Source organism: Odontesthes bonariensis, chromosome 15 (genome assembly GCF_027942865.1).
Source record: "Odontesthes bonariensis isolate fOdoBon6 chromosome 15, fOdoBon6.hap1, whole genome shotgun sequence".
Lineage (NCBI taxonomy): Eukaryota > Metazoa > Chordata > Actinopteri > Atheriniformes > Atherinopsidae > Odontesthes > Odontesthes bonariensis.
Window position 1 is genome coordinate 23,573,950 of NC_134520.1, and position 15,830 is coordinate 23,589,779.

Below are 15,830 nucleotides of genomic sequence, written 5' to 3' on the forward strand. Positions count from 1 at the left end.
ACCCTTTTAAAGTTATGACAATCCCTTTGAGACTCAGCAGAGCATTGTTGGAGTTTGCAGTGTGAGGTGAGACCTGGTTCACAGTGGCACATCATCATCTATACATGAATCAAATCAGCATGTAAATACGATTGAGTGGAAAAGATGCATTTTTGATGATTTTACATGATACCGCAAAACACAATTGTTCTGTTAAGGTGATGAAATTGAAGCAATATGTTGTGATGCATTGCTCCACATTATTAATCTTTAACTCTATGAGGTACCACAATATAATCACTGAGTATTAATGACACAATGGAAGACACATAGAGATTAAGTGGGCAACACTTTTCCACTTACTGGAGACCCAGAAATAAGTTTAACAGGGTCTATAAATAGCTTTCTAATTTCATCCCTCTCACCCAGTAGCTGTTAGCCTACATATACCTTGAAAAAAGGGATAGCGATTACTTTAGTTCACACTCTATAACGGCACTACAGTCAAAGTAAAGAAGGAGACAGCACTGTACCAATTTATAAACCCTGTAACTGCACTAAAGGTGAGTTAGAACCATTTACTTTACTGTCTGCCAAACAAACTATATGCACATTAGGGAGTGATCATCATACACAAGTTGTGTCATTATTCTAAAAAATGTAGAGAGAATTTAAACTGCTATTGTTAATGTCCCTGGTAAACTACACTATAAATATTTTGCTCATAGACCTAAATATCAAGCTATGTGAAGAAGGTTGTAATCCAAAGCAACAGGAAAGCTTGTGTAAGTCAAATGTTTGGCACCAATACCAAAATAATCCAGACATTTTACTTGAAGGTTGGCTGGTATCTGAAGAGTCTCTCTTGAGGACAAATGAGTGAGCAAATATCACCAGGTGAGGGTTTACCTCTGTTCCAATGTAAGACCGCCAAGGTGGCATTTATCAAGCTTGAAGAGGGGCTTAAGAACACACCAGGATATGTTTGCGAAGAGGCTGATGGATAAATATAGGAGGGAAATAATCAAGACAACTATCAACAAAAGGATGCACCATCTGTTTGCTTCATCACTTGTCCTGCGGCACAGATTTTTTTTTTTCCAAATGCATGTTCCAATGCAGTTTAAGTATTGTAGGTAAAGAAAATGCCTTATAGTCATTTTGACAGATGGAGATATAAAAACATTTCCAAAAAACAGTTTGTATTCTGTGTAAAATGTAAAATGAAAAGAATGTAATAAATTGCAAATATCTTATATCCATTTTAAAAAGGCACAAATTTATGAAATCTTGAAACTGAGAAATGTTTGATCTTTAGAATAGATTTGAGAGATGATAAGACCTAGGTGATTAGCACTGTCACCTCACAGTCCAAAGACATGCATGCTAGGGATTTGGTGATTCTAAAGTTAACCTTGAGCATGGGCATGCACGGCTGTCTGTCTCATTAGCAACCCTGTAACAGACTGTATATCTCACCCCATGGCAGCTGAGATAGGCTACATCTTTCAGTGATCTTAAACAAGATTAGGCTATTTGAATATGTCAACAATACAGAAAAAGTCGGGTCAAGACCAACAAAATGAATGTAGAAATCAAATAAAGGGGAAAAAAAGCGGTGAAACATCTATACAATACCATTCAAGTCAATATCAAATAAAATAAAAAGACCCTTGAAATAAATCCTGGTGATTTTATATATACATACATACATATATATATATATATATATTTATATATTTGTGTGTTTTTGTCACTTACTGGCTACAGAATAACAAAAAAAAAACAGCACACACATTATGACAGAGTTTTCAGACAACATTTCTTTAATACAAAGTCAACATATCTACATACACAGTGGCTTTAAACCAATTATTGTTTCAGTTAGAAGTAACAGTTTGAAAGTGATAGCACTTGGCCCTCATACAAAGGAAAAACTGTTGCTGAGTTTGAATTGTTTTACACATGTTGTTGGTATGTACCGTATATGTTCAATTCTTTTTGATGTCATCTTTTGTTAGTGTTGTCCTTTTGTTAGTCCCTCACCTCCCCCCCCAATTTTCAGCGACACGTTCCAGTAAATTTGGCAGATGTTTTCAAAAGTCTAGCATCTTTACACAAAGTCAAAAGAGTAACACATTGCACAAGCTTTGAACGACTCCCACAGATTCAGTTTTGGCATGGGCCTTTTTACCAGTCTGTTTGAATCCCAAAGGATTTTAGTTCATAATGAAACATCTCAAGGTTCCCATTGTTTGAGAATGACATGCTGGAAATGTGAATTTGCAGCAAGTTTTTGGTTTTCTCTGTCTGTCCTCGGTTGCATCACACTCCTGTTTTTCATTGAGTCTTGATTTCTCTCTGCATCCCATAATGAATCATGGTTCGACAAAACACAGAGTATGGTTCTATACAAGCTAAGAAAATGCCCTAGGAAGAAAAAAAAAGTCAACATGTCATGTTGCAGCTGAACCTTGGCCTTTAGCAAAGCTGTATCTCAGCTAATGATACATTTCTGGGTTAACACCTTGGCATTATCGGTATTTGGACAGCTGGAAATGTTTTTAGAGATTTGTCGGTAACAACTTTGGGTGTCATAGTAGAATAATCACTAAGAGTCTACGCCGTTGTAATTTATCATCTTTTCTAACTTTAGAAGCCTAAATATTTGAAACCAATCGGTTTTTGAAACTCTCTAGTTACTACTGTGCGTACTAAGAATGACTCTTGATTCACATGGTTAGCATCGGCGAAATTCATGCAGCAGATCAGTGATGCTGAATTTTGTGCCTTTACTGAGGCTATCGGGGGGGCATAGAAGCTGGCATATTTCCCAGTTTATCTGCTAGTGGGGAATATTAAAGGCAAAAAGTGAAAAGTAATTAAAGACCAGGGAGCAGGGCTGGACAAAGAGTTTGAGAAAAGAGGCCTCACGGACACATAGAAGCTGAACATGAGCAGAACCTTGATCTGTGTATTTCTGTCTGAAATATGAAATCTTTAGGGTCAAATGATACAAATACATATAATCTATATATTTGTTTATTTACAGGTATACTCTAGGTCATAATGGATATCTAATAAAATGAATGGCCACATTATGTCTGAAAATATAAGAAAACCTTTTTTCCTTAAGATTGTGTGGGTCATAGTTTGTACATAAACATACAGGGTACAGTTCGTCAAGTTGGTTTGATACAGATAACTAAAAAGTGGTGGGTAATACATTTTTGATTGATAATTGTAGATCAGATTAAAAAAAGAATATTAATGCCAACAAGTTTGGGAGGATAAAGAAACTAAGTTTTTAAAATGGCATTTCCTCATCCGCACAGGTTCTACCCAATGGGTACAGGTTCAAGATTGATGAGTGGAGGCAAAAGATTCAGACATAGCGCTGACATCCCCCCCAGTTTTCTTTAAGAGACACATAAGGTGTGTGGGACTACATACAAATGTTAGAAAAACAAAACAAAATGAACAAATGAATAAAAACCCATTGTAATTTCAAACATGAGAACTGACAGGTCTAAAAGATGAGGAGAAAAATTAAATTCATACTCAGGGTTGGATATATCTTCATATTCTGTGTTTAAATATATATATGCATGTGTGAGTGTGCTCTATACATATATCTATATCTATATCTATATAGATATAGATATATATATAAAATAAATATGAGCACACATACACACAGACATGTTATACTTAACATTTCTACAGTGAAAAAATAGAATGTCTTTTAACATAATATGAACAAATAAGTATTTCTCTCTTCCTAATTTAAAAAAAAAAAAAAATGCGAATACAACATCTCTGTTAAAAAAACTAAACCAAAAAGTAAAGAAAAAGTCAGCTGTGTAATGCAAAGTAAGTCGTCATAATACAACATTAATGTTCTTATAATGTTACATTAACAATAAGGCTTTTTTGGAAATAAGAAAAGATTACACACCGTTCTGTCCATCGCTCTGGTTTTTGTGCACATCCACTGGAATCCTTCACAGAATCCATATTCTCTCTTATACCAATACACTTTCCTCAAAATGAAAACCTGGAGATTTCAAAAGCTTACTTTTTTTTCTTTAAACCAGACACATATACATTAGTGAGTTGACCTGGAGGTCTTTTAAGGGTCTCTGTTTCAAGTATATTCTTTGTTTGTCTTAGAGATGTGCAAGTAATTCGTGCTGAAGAATTTCCTTAACACATCATGGCATCAAGATCCAACATGGCTGCTTGATCTGGCTGTGTCACCCATGGCGACATCATCCGCAAAATGGAGGGCAAACAACAAAGCATCTATTTTTGTCTATCCTCCAGTTATCAAACACACATACAGTGGAACTTAGGGCCAATTTGTCAACCACATTAATGTACAGCTTTGCAATTGCAACAGACTGTTGCCACTCTTGAGTGTCTAGTACAATGACAAAGATGATTAGAGAGGAGGTTGAAACGAACGAAAAAGAAAAAGAAAAAAAAAAAGAGCGGTGGACAATGACGTCATACGGATGCGCTTTCAGTCATACCCGCCTGGGCGTGAAGAGTTAGCAGAGCTGGCATCTTTTATTCATCAGTTTGCTCTCCTTCAAGAGTCACATGTCATGTACAGCATACACGAGATAAGCAGCATGTTTGGTTTTGACAGAAAATAAAACAAAAAAAAAAAAGGAAAGGAAAAAAAAAGATAGTTCCTCATAAGACAAAAAAGTTCCAAACGACAAACAATGATGAGCATTGGTCACTGTACACAAAGAAAGCCCCAAGACTGCGGCAATCCTTGTTTGATTCATCCATTTGTTAGAAAGCCTTTCGCCCCACCAGATGATGGTGGATGTTGACACTGCAGCCCCATGATGCCATGGTTCCAAAGAGTGTTTTTCTGAAAAATCATGGGACACAGTTGCCATTTCTCTCCCTTTGGTCATCCAGCAAGAGACCAAGCCGAAGCTTCTTGAAACAGACGATATTTTCCTCGATTTATCTGGCGATTGAGACACGAACTTCCTCGTGAGCTTTTTACTGTAAATATACTATTGTTCTCCTCAGCATCACTGTGGTTACCTGGCTAAGGATACTGATTGCACACAAGTTCACAACTCATAAAACTAACAGATTTTACGATATGCGTTGTTGTGTTCTGACAACCACCGTGAGTGCAGTTTGGTGATGTGGACCTTAATAGTTGAGTATTTTCCACACAAACTATGCATAATATTAGAGGAACAGTGAAAAAACTCAATTTCTATTTACTGCCAAATTTGAGCATTCGTCTTCTATTCTGTCTCAATGTGTTGTTTGCATGACCAGAGTTTGGGAAAGAGCCAGTTGTGTTTACAGACGCAGTAACTTGGCCATTTCTCTGCATAACACTCACAAAAAATTGTTGATAGAAATACTCAAACCCCATTTACACCCAAAAACACAAAAGTCTCCAAGTCTTGGCTACATCCATCTGCTTTTCATTGATTTTTGCTTTCCTTTTCCTTTTCCTTCATTGCCTGTTGCTTGTTACGGTTGTATCACAAAGATATTTTTGAGAAATGTCCACGAATGTTTACAATGTCCTCCACATTGAAACACTTGAGGTAAGGTAAGCAGTCTCACACTTTGATCAATACTCGCCCCACAGCTTGAGCCACAGCTTCTTGTTCCTCTCCTGCTGAGAATGTTCTTTTCTTGAAATTATGGGAAATTTTCTTGTGTCTCAATTGGAATTATTCTACACTTTTCAGTTTGGGTGTTTTCTTCTAAAAATCTACAGGATCCTGTTTGGTGTGTCTGAATTGCAGGGGGTGGGAGTTGTCGTCTGCTGTTGACATTTCAAATATCAAAGTTTCTATGGCTCAGGACACTGTTGAGGTGGGTCTGGGGCAACAGGATTCTGGGGGAAGAGATGGCTTTTTACGTTGCATAGTGATCAAAGCTTCCTAAGTACTCCAGGGCTGCATGATAGCAGAATTGGTACTCATCCTGTAGAGAAAAAAGACACAAACATACGTGAGAGATGAATCAGTAAACACCACAGAAGACGGTTAAGAACTTTGCTGTGATTAAGAAGAGACATTTTTTGTGTTATGTCTGACCTCAGTCTGGACCATCGCTGGCCTCTGGGTCCGGAGCATCTTCACTGTTTGGAAAATATCAACCACGCCTTCATAACGCATTCTTTCAAGGACAATGCTGAGGGTGATGAATACTCCAGTTCTTCCCACTCCCGCACTAGATATACACAAGCAAAAAGTGAATAAGTACAGATATAACATATGTCTTGTGTACACACCCACACAAATTATTTACTCAACACTAAACCATTTGGGCCAAGACATCAACCTAATTTTTGTGCTCAAACTCCTAAGTAGGATCAACATCAGCCTAGCCAAGATGATTGAAAACTCACTCATAATTTTCCCATAAAATGCACGCTACGGCAACGGCAGGATTTTGCTCTGAAGACTTTGCACATCAGCTGCTCCGACTACTTAAAAGAAGAAAGCTTCTATAGTCAGAAATTCTTCTGCAAGGTAACAACAATGGTGGTGGAAAGGAGGCCATTTGTATACAAGAACCTTGTGAATGCACATTGTGTGCGCCGACATTCTTCTCCTCAAGGACACACATATACGCACTTAAAATCGCACGTACGCACACATATTTTGTCTCATCGCCCCCTCCCCAACATGTCAAAAGAAAAAAAAAAACTCAGCTTGCTGCTGCTCTCCAAAAATACTGTCTGAGTCTTAGCTCAGATCGTGAAATACTTGAGACTTGCCTCTCTAAGCTGCTTTGCTGGGAAATGACTTCCACTTCACCAATGGAACAGAAATTGATATGACAACAGATTTATTTGGGCATCTTCCAGCCTCTGATGCCACTTTGTTGAATAGGGAGTGAAATTGATGGCTGCAGACACTTTTGGCTTGTGTGTGAGTATGCTGAAAAGTGTGTGCATGTGCTGGAGGACAAAGGACTAAATTTGAATGATAACAAACACACTAGTCTAATCATGCAGAATATGCAACCACCCCACCATGTGGGTGTATCTCTCAGCCCACCCAAAGCTGCTTCCTGGGAGTCAGTCACAGCTCGTCACATGGGATCTTAAACCCACTCAGCTTCTCTCTCTTTCAACCTCCTTCTCTCTCCAGATCCAAATCTTAAAACTCGTCGAGCTTCTGCCGACTGAGAGGATTTGGTGTCCCCATTCACAGGAAGTAATCAGGCAATTAATGACAAAAAGCATGTGGGTCTATTAGATAGAGGCAGAGGAAAGGAGAAGAGGGAGGGGAGTGGAAGAAAAGAGGTTCAGGAGAATGGATGAATGGTGAGGAAAAGAGAGCAAGAGGATTAAGAAATTGGCAGATGACAGACTGAGAAGTCCGGTGATAGAAAACTAAAGAGTAAGAGAAAACGAGTACGCAAGCTCCCTTGGAGAAGCCCAAACGAGGAGGGATGAAAAAAGAGGAGGAGCAGGAAGTGGTGGCTGCAACGACAGATATGACAACCAGCTAATATCGCTCATGAAAACTGTCTTTCCAAATTGAGATATCTACCTTTCGACACATGTGAGTAACCAGATCAACAGTGACCTACTCTTGTGATCGACTTCACTTCCACTACTCTGCTGTGGTAATCATCTTCTGCTTCCCTAAGAATGACACCAAGTTTATTAAGATGTGTCCATAACCCTTAAACTGCACAATGACCCGCTATATATGGAGTGGTCATATGTCTTTTACCTTTAATTGGCTCTCGGCATTTTTTTCCATTACTCAAGTCTTCCAAAAAGTAAGCCTTTAACTTTGAGACAGCCTCCTTCCAATAACAGCTTCATAGAAGGGTAAAATAACTCAGTCTTATTGGAGTTTCCCTGACACATATTACAACTCCTATAGGGCCATTTGCTGGCTGGTGACATCATTTTACTTTTTAATACAAGAGAGCTAATGCCATGTTGATGATGATATCACGGCGCCTGTGTGATAGAAATGTGGGGCAAATGTGACGCTCTGGTTAAAAGATTAAATATTTCGATGAAATTATTCAATGTTTGAACCCACAATATAATCCCATCAAAAATAAGATGATCTTTTTTTCTGAATACTAATCAAACAATGAACATATTAAAAATCACACAGTTTACTCACATTTCTTTTCCTTTACTAGTACTGCAGCACACACAATGCCAGAGGCATAAACAAGGTCTATTTTTTAATCCTCTAACAGTTAGAGCTTATTCAGAAGAATCCCTTTCAAGGTCTATTAATGAATTTGAATAATCTGAAATCTTGATGGGAATGTCAGCCAAATATCAATTTTTACCTTCATCCAGAATGTCAAGTTAATGATGTAAGTTACCTTGGAAGCTACACCTGAGGTGATAAAAATGCATTGCGAAGCGATCATAACAGCTAAAAGAATGGCTGTATTGTTCCATAGGTCTTCTCTTTGCAAATGCCAAGCCACATCTGAGCCTTATCAATTATGGAGGGGAAGAGCCTGCGGAGGTACAGAGGTAGTGGTCCACAGTGGTATAAAGAAGAGGAGGAATCGTATCTGATGATACAGCTGGCCCTGCACCTCAGGAGGAACTGTGTGGCAAAACAATAACCATCTTGAGAAGTGATTTAATCTCCGTCCTGATATTTCCAGCCCTATATTGCTAAAGATGGAAAGTGTGTCTTTGGGGTTCTGTGGGAGGCAGAAAATATTAGGCATAGCCTGCCACCTTTCAAGAAACTAAAGAAAACAAGGTTTAACATGACATGCAGACACCTCACCTGCAGTGAACAGAGATAGGCCCATCTTGTCCAAACTGCTCCTTGGTTTTATGCACTTGACCAATGAAATCTATGAATCCCTCCCCTGATTTGGGCACACCTTGCTCAGGCCAATCAGTAAACTGGAACTGCCTTACTGTCCTAGACTGGCCATCCTGTAATGAGAAAAATAGAAAAATAGTATAGAGATTATAGATACTGTAAAATAGAGGGGAAAAGATATGTGTGAAGACTTTTTTCAGGAAGTATGTGATCATTAATGTCAGAGCAAAGGGTTACAACCCAACCGAAGCACCCCACACAATGCAAATTCTAAGCACCACTGTGAAAACTATGTGGAACCTACTCTTACTTTTTAAATATAAATCAAAATACATTTCATAATCAAATCTGCATATCCGGAGACAAATCTCATTTCAGAAAAACAGAGCGTCCTCAGTTCCTCTACCTCTTACCAAGTCGTTTCCATTTGATTCTCCTGCTGTGTAAATACGAGTATGTGTGTGTCACAAGTAGGCTTGGGTTAAAGCTAATCAATAGTGTATTTGCCGTGAGAAGCATCTTCTCCCAGACGTTGTGTTGAATAGGATAATCCTGATGTGATCGATGAAATGACCTGATGGATGGGCACAGCGATGGAGGAAAGAAGCAAGAACGAAAGACGAAGGAGGGATTGGAAATTGGCAACAAAAACCCCACATATGTGAAAGCTAGAAAATGTCAGTCTTTACAAACTAGGCTTACATGAAGTGTTGTGATCTAATCTCACTAGTAGTAAAACAGTAGTATTAGCTGGCCACTCAAACTAAAACAGCTGAATACATCTTTGAGGTGGGATCGCACAGGAACAATGGGTGTGATCTGATTTATTTCGGGAAAGCTAATTATTCAGTCTGAAAGTGCACAGTTGGTACTTGCGTCCTTGAAAAAAAAGTTATTTTCTGGATATCAGAGAGAGAACAAATTTGTCAAGAAAGTCAGCAGACACAAGCAGTTTTGCACATGCAGGCTCTCCACTTGAAGCCACCAGTAATTAAGACAACCAGGTGTTCATTTCTCCAGTTGTTTCCCACTTCTCTTCACAACAGACTTAAGTTCCGACGTGATGTGTCTTTCTCACACTTCCTCTTTCCATTTGAGAACATCAATCAGCACAATTTGTTGAATATTCAGTTGGCAAGTGGGGTGTTTTTTGTCTTTCAGAGATGCTGCTTTTAGCTGGGGAACAATATCAGATTCCAAAAATGTGTTTAGCGTATATCTGGCTGAATTGTGTTAGGGTTAATGCAGTAAGAAAGACATTTTTCTCAGCTAATCGTCTGCTGAAAGATTCATTTTATGCATCCTCTGTTTAATTAGATTACAGTGACACTAAACTCTGGTAAAGAGCTACATACCTGGTAAATACAAAAAAAGGTAACAGTGTGTACGCAAGAGCTTTTAACCTTGAAAGCCATACTACATGTTTCACATATCCTTCTATTCCTCAAGCGAAAAGAAAGCTAAAAAAGCTCCACTTCATAGATTACAAAAGATGTAAGACTAATGGCAAAAGTTTTTGCTTTGAACTAAATATCTTCATTTCTCACAAAAGGCTAAATGCAGATAGTGACTTACTGTAGACTGACTGTACAGCAAGTAGCTACTAGACGTCAAAGGACAAAACATAATCTCTCCCATTGACTTTGCCTGTCTATTTTCCTGTTGCAGACACGTTTCCATACTGCTGTCACCGCGATGTACTCTTTTAAATGATTGTTCCTGACAAATACAGTGATTTTAATAAGTTAAGCTCCATGTACTGACTCCCTTTGTGTACCATCTCATGTTTCTTTCCCTATTTTATGGCGCGTTGCAGGTTTTCTTTCTTTCGCTACCTTTGTTTTTCCTCTCAAAAACATTTAGCTTCAGCGGGGGGATTAAAAAGAGGCAAAAGAGGGGCAAAGACAACAACACAATAATACCAAGCATGCCAAAGAAAGAGTAAAGGAGAAGAAAAAAAAGAAGAGGAAAATTTAACACACAACCTGAGGGCCCACGCGGCGTGTCAAATTGTGTGATTAAATACGTGACTGGCTCGCTAGATGTGAGTGTTGAGGCGTGGAGTCTTAGCTATTACTGTGTGGAGTCTATGTTATTACTGTGCAGAGGCCTGCAACAACACACACACACACACACACACACACACACACACACACACATTTTGTATCCAAACACAGACATGCATCAGATCTACGATGTTTGCGGTTAAACCCAATTTTACAAACACTTTTACATGCATACACAGTTAATAAAAAGGTCTGCGTCCTGTTAAATATACACAAACACACTCGTATACACACCCCATCTTAGACCGTATTCTACACTATCATATTCTGCATCTCTCCGCTTTATTTGCATAACTGTGATGATAAGCTTGGACTGTCTGTTTGCTGCTGGTGTGCAGTTTGATGATTCGGTCTGCTTTCAGAGTCCTCTGAAAGAAAAATACTGACCAGCCCTCAGGACAATATGTTTACAGGTGTGTTTTTGTCCTTGTGTGCTACAAAGATCCACGAGTGGGAGAGTGCTCATGTCCGAGCTGAGAATACAAAGTCAGAAGTGAGACAGCAATTTAGCAGAGAGTAAACTTGCGAACATGTCTCCACATTTGTGTGTGCATGTGGAAATGAACGCCTGTTCACAGAGGCATATTACTGTAGACTGAAGGAGGTTATATATTTACATAGATCAAAAATTTAAAAAAAATAATGTGTGCATGTGAATAAGTATGAATGCTTCTGCGTTTTTGCTTAAACTAAATCGAGACCTAGTTTCCTCAATAAGCTTGTTTGTTTATGTGAAGAGATATATACATTTTTTTGCCTAAGGAATCACTGCAGACATCGGTGTGTTTGGCAAAGGGGTTGGAGCATTTTTATTTCTTTTCTATATTTATACTGTTTCGAACTGCCTGATTGCGGTAAAACATGGATCCTGAGGTAAAGAAAGAACTACTGTTGTGTCCGACAGTTTTAAACATGGCAGGGCAATGTAAGTCAATTTGGTTGGGAACTTTCATCTCGTTTAATGTGGAATTCCAACAACTTAGAGAAGAAAATTTTACTTGCAAAGCCAATTTAGTGACTTTGGATGAAAAATTTAATTGTGACAATTCTGTGTTTAAGCAACTTTGTTGTCTTTAACCTGCCTAATTTCCTTAATATTTCTCATATCGTTGTGAAGAATTGCTGGCATAACTGTGCAACCGATAAGAAATGATAACTAACTACTCAGGACATCTTAATTTCTACTACTGATGTTTAAAACTGGTGACAACACTTCCACACACGGGTATTTCAAGTCAATATAGGTTTATTTTGTAAACATGCATATCTATGCCACAGCATTAACAGCAAAAGAGATGTGTCATCATAAAGACTGGAAACTTATCTTTGATAAATGATTTCCCATGCTATGCCGTAAGCATATGAATCTGAACTTAAGTGTAGAGTTCACCATGCAAATTTTTATGCTAAAAATCGTAACGATAATTATCTTATCCTAAGAATATTAGTTTAATAATATTCTTAGGATACAATTGCTCACTAACTTTACATAGGGTTTTTTTAGTAATTAAAAGTGCCCACCAAAAACAAAGATCTTTTTGTTGACTAATAGCCTTTATTTAGGAAGTTGTGAGGCAGGAAAATGGGTAGATAGAGAAAGGGGGATGACATGCAGGAAAAGGCCACAGGCCAGGCCAGCTGCAGTGAGGACCTTAAGCCTCTGTACTATGCATTCAACCAGTTCAGCTATCCGGTGCCCTAAAACTAAAAGTAAATAACTTGAAGTGTAATTCAACTGAAAAATTACAAGGAGGTGGTGAGGGGACACAGGGTCATCTGGTTGAGTGAGGGCTTGTATTACAATGTAATTATGACTGAAAAGCCCATCTTGCAAGAATAACCTTCAGTCTTTGAAGGTGACAAGAGAACTAAATGGAAGAGACGGACCTGACATAAGCCTAAGGCATTCTAACAGTGACCTGACAACTAGCCAGCACCTGCAACACATATCGTTCTAAGACAACATGGTAAGAAACCCACAACAATATGGAGACAAACGCGTGCATGCTTCCTTTATTGATCCTTTCAATTTTTTGCTCACAGGACCCTTCTAATGACTTTTATTTCCACTTTATAGAACAGATCTTGGCCCAATCCTTAGGCCTTAATCCTGAAACCTCACAGACTTAACTGGCATCACATCTTTAAGTGCTTCAGTTGTTTTGTTGAAGTGTTTAGTTCACTGTGGCTCAGAACTGCCTGTGACAGTTTAAAAAAGACTAGAACAATCCTTGAGAACGAGAAGATTGATGACCGAAAATTCTTGACTTTTTGACCAAGGAGTCTCCTTCGGTCAGCTTGAGCTGACTTATTAATGACTCAGTTTGGTCTTTGAGAGAGAGGCCTTCTGTGAAAGAGAGCGGTGTGCTGGATTTATAACAATGAAAAAAAAGCACACCCCCCAAAAAATTGTTGCCTTGAGTATCTTGTTTTCATCACTGTTGGAAAGCCAAATTAGGATAAAACTCTCATCTCCTGCCATGTCCTTCTTGTGTGTAAATGTCATTTTCTTTCCTAAACGAGGTATGTCATTCTCTGATACTGTATCTTGCAACATTTTCAACCCACAAACGTCACTGAAGACCTAACAGAACTTTGTGTCTTACCCTGGCATCTGTGACCTTGAACTCTCGAAGGATGTACTGAGGCATGTTATACTCTGCCATGGGATCCACCACAAAGTACTGATATCTGGCAGAACGCTCTGCTGGCCAGTACTGGTGACACTTTTCCTGTGTGAATGAAAATGTGGACAAACAATTTGTTCAGAAGATTTTATCACAAAGCTATTCATTACATTTGATTCCAGAAGTAGTTTACAATAGAATGATAATAAAATCAGATTCCTACCCGTCCCATCTCTCTAAGTTTGGTCAACATGACTACAATAGTGGAGTTGTTCTCCCAGAGCATTCTCCAGAAGTCTTCCGTAGTCTCTGCCAGAGGGCCCTGTGTGGCGATGTAAGCTTTTTGCTGCCTGTTTACAACAACAATGTGTTAAAATCATTTATGCTTACCTTGTATATCCAATTTGTACAGCCTCAAATAACACTGATGCAAATTCTGGGAACAAAACTTCAATCATTGCCAACATCAAAGATACAAAGATCTTGGTGATATGAGAAACTTAAGATGTTCAGATCACAATATAACAATAAAAAAAAGATTATGTCATCTCCTACACACGTCATGCTGACATGTTTCCAGCTCTCTCAGCCCTCCTACCTATATCCATCAATGAAGCTGGAATTGATGTAGTCAGATCCTTCTAGGCCTCTGATTGGCTGAAGGCAGACACGTGTAGTCTCGTAGGGCATGATGTTGACCAGCCGATTCTTGAACTTGTTGCAGGGGAGGTTGGCACTGATGAAGCGTGATGTATGGGCTTTGGAGTTGGCCAGACGCTGGTATGGAAAGATAAAAATAAAGGATTACAGGTTTGAGACAGCTAAAAAGCCTAAAACATCAATAAAAGAAAGTAATAAAGCTGAATCAATCTAATCTGACCTTTCAATCATGCTAAAGCAACAATGGCAGAACTTCAAAGGAACATTTCTTCTAAAGATTATATGCAGTACAATTAGAAAGGGAATACAAGGACTTTCTCCCCATTTGCAACTTCAGAGGTCCTGCAGGGTCAGACCTAACACTAGAAAATGTGCCACTCACCCTGACTAACAAGCCTCTGCATCAAGTCTGTACAGAAAACAGAAAACTCTCTAAAAGTGGGTCACTTGTGCCTTTGAAAATAGTAGAGTGGTATGTGTGCATAAAACATAGGGATGTCCAGAAAACAAACACACACACTACATAATGATCAAAACGAAATGCAGTATTGCTACGTCATCATTGTCACAGGGACCTCATTGGGGGTTTGTGGATCAGCAAGTCCTTTGATCGCCTCCCTTTGGGCTTCAGTGCCTCAACAAAGAGTGTTTCTGTATGTGTGCTTGCTTGTTAGCAAGTAAATAGAGGACACCATTGTTGGACAGTTTAAGTCCCCTTTAAGAAAGTGAAAAGCATGGAGCACTGAAGACACAAGCAGCACCACGAGATGAGAGATCAAAGATGAGCTACAACTAAACCCACGAAAAACTAGTTTTATTTTAGCATCAGTATTTCTGTATTAGTGGTCATTTGGAGTCTGTCCAGTACTTTCCTTCTCCGTCTATGTTTCTCCTTTTGATCTGTGTTTCACATGAGCACCTGGAAAGGCTTGTGATGGCTTGGCAGCTCTTAAGAGACCCTCACCTACACCACCAAACACCACGGCGTGGAGGGAAATTGAGCCAAACCTGGCAACCAACAAGCCAGAAACACTGTCCCTGTTGCCAGTTCATTCCCTTTTATAGTACAGTAGGTCTGGTCAGCTGGATGGCGCATGACATACTTTAGGCATGTTAAACCACAGCAGTGAGAATCGTTATTGGTTTTTCAGTGACATCTGTGGCATTGTAAAAATTGTAGCTAGTATATCTGAACTATTAGGTGAGTAGATGAACTGATTGCCAACAATCCTAGGATTAAATGTTAAACACTGTTTTCAACATATACAGCATGATTTGGGCATCTTTTCCCCATAATTAATTTAAGAGCTAAAAGGAAAGAAGCATAAGGAAACCACAATAATTTCGAGCTCTCAACCAACTTTCTCAGGCTTCAGCCTGTTAGAGAAATGGCTTGTTAACAATGATCATAAGGTAAGGCCAGGTGAAGCAAGTTTTAAAGCACTACAAATACTCTGAGTCCTCAAACCATGTCCTAACAATCAGTGGCCCCAAGCTAGTATAAACAGATGCCCAGCACTCTAAAAATTAAAATAACTGATAACATGAAGGCTACCAGAAGACAGGAAAGTGTTTTCTGGAAGCCATTTCCTCAGTTTGTAATGAAATTAAGAAATGCCATTTTACAGGAATTGTGGAGGTCAAGCTGAGTTCTGGAAGACCGAAATTCC

At 38.8% G+C, this 15,830-nt stretch overlaps 1 protein-coding gene across 7 annotated transcripts in view; it reads right to left on the reverse strand.

Moving 5' to 3' along the window:
- Window positions 1-1,776: 1,776 nt before the first annotated feature.
- The window catches only part of ptprsa (protein tyrosine phosphatase receptor type Sa), a 221,115-nt gene continuing 207,061 nt past the window's right edge, over window positions 1,777-15,830 (reverse strand). For all 7 annotated transcript variants that reach the window (XM_075485598.1, XM_075485596.1, XM_075485599.1 and 4 more), the window contains 6 exons: window positions 14,099-14,277; window positions 13,724-13,850; window positions 13,480-13,605; window positions 8,766-8,920; window positions 6,072-6,207; window positions 1,777-5,958 (listed from right to left, as the gene is read on the reverse strand). In XM_075485598.1, the coding sequence (XP_075341713.1) occupies window positions 5,890-5,958; window positions 6,072-6,207; window positions 8,766-8,920; window positions 13,480-13,605; window positions 13,724-13,850; window positions 14,099-14,277 (792 nt within the window). In that variant the 3' untranslated portion in view covers window positions 1,777-5,889. The remainder of the gene's footprint in view (window positions 5,959-6,071; window positions 6,208-8,765; window positions 8,921-13,479; window positions 13,606-13,723; window positions 13,851-14,098; window positions 14,278-15,830) is intronic.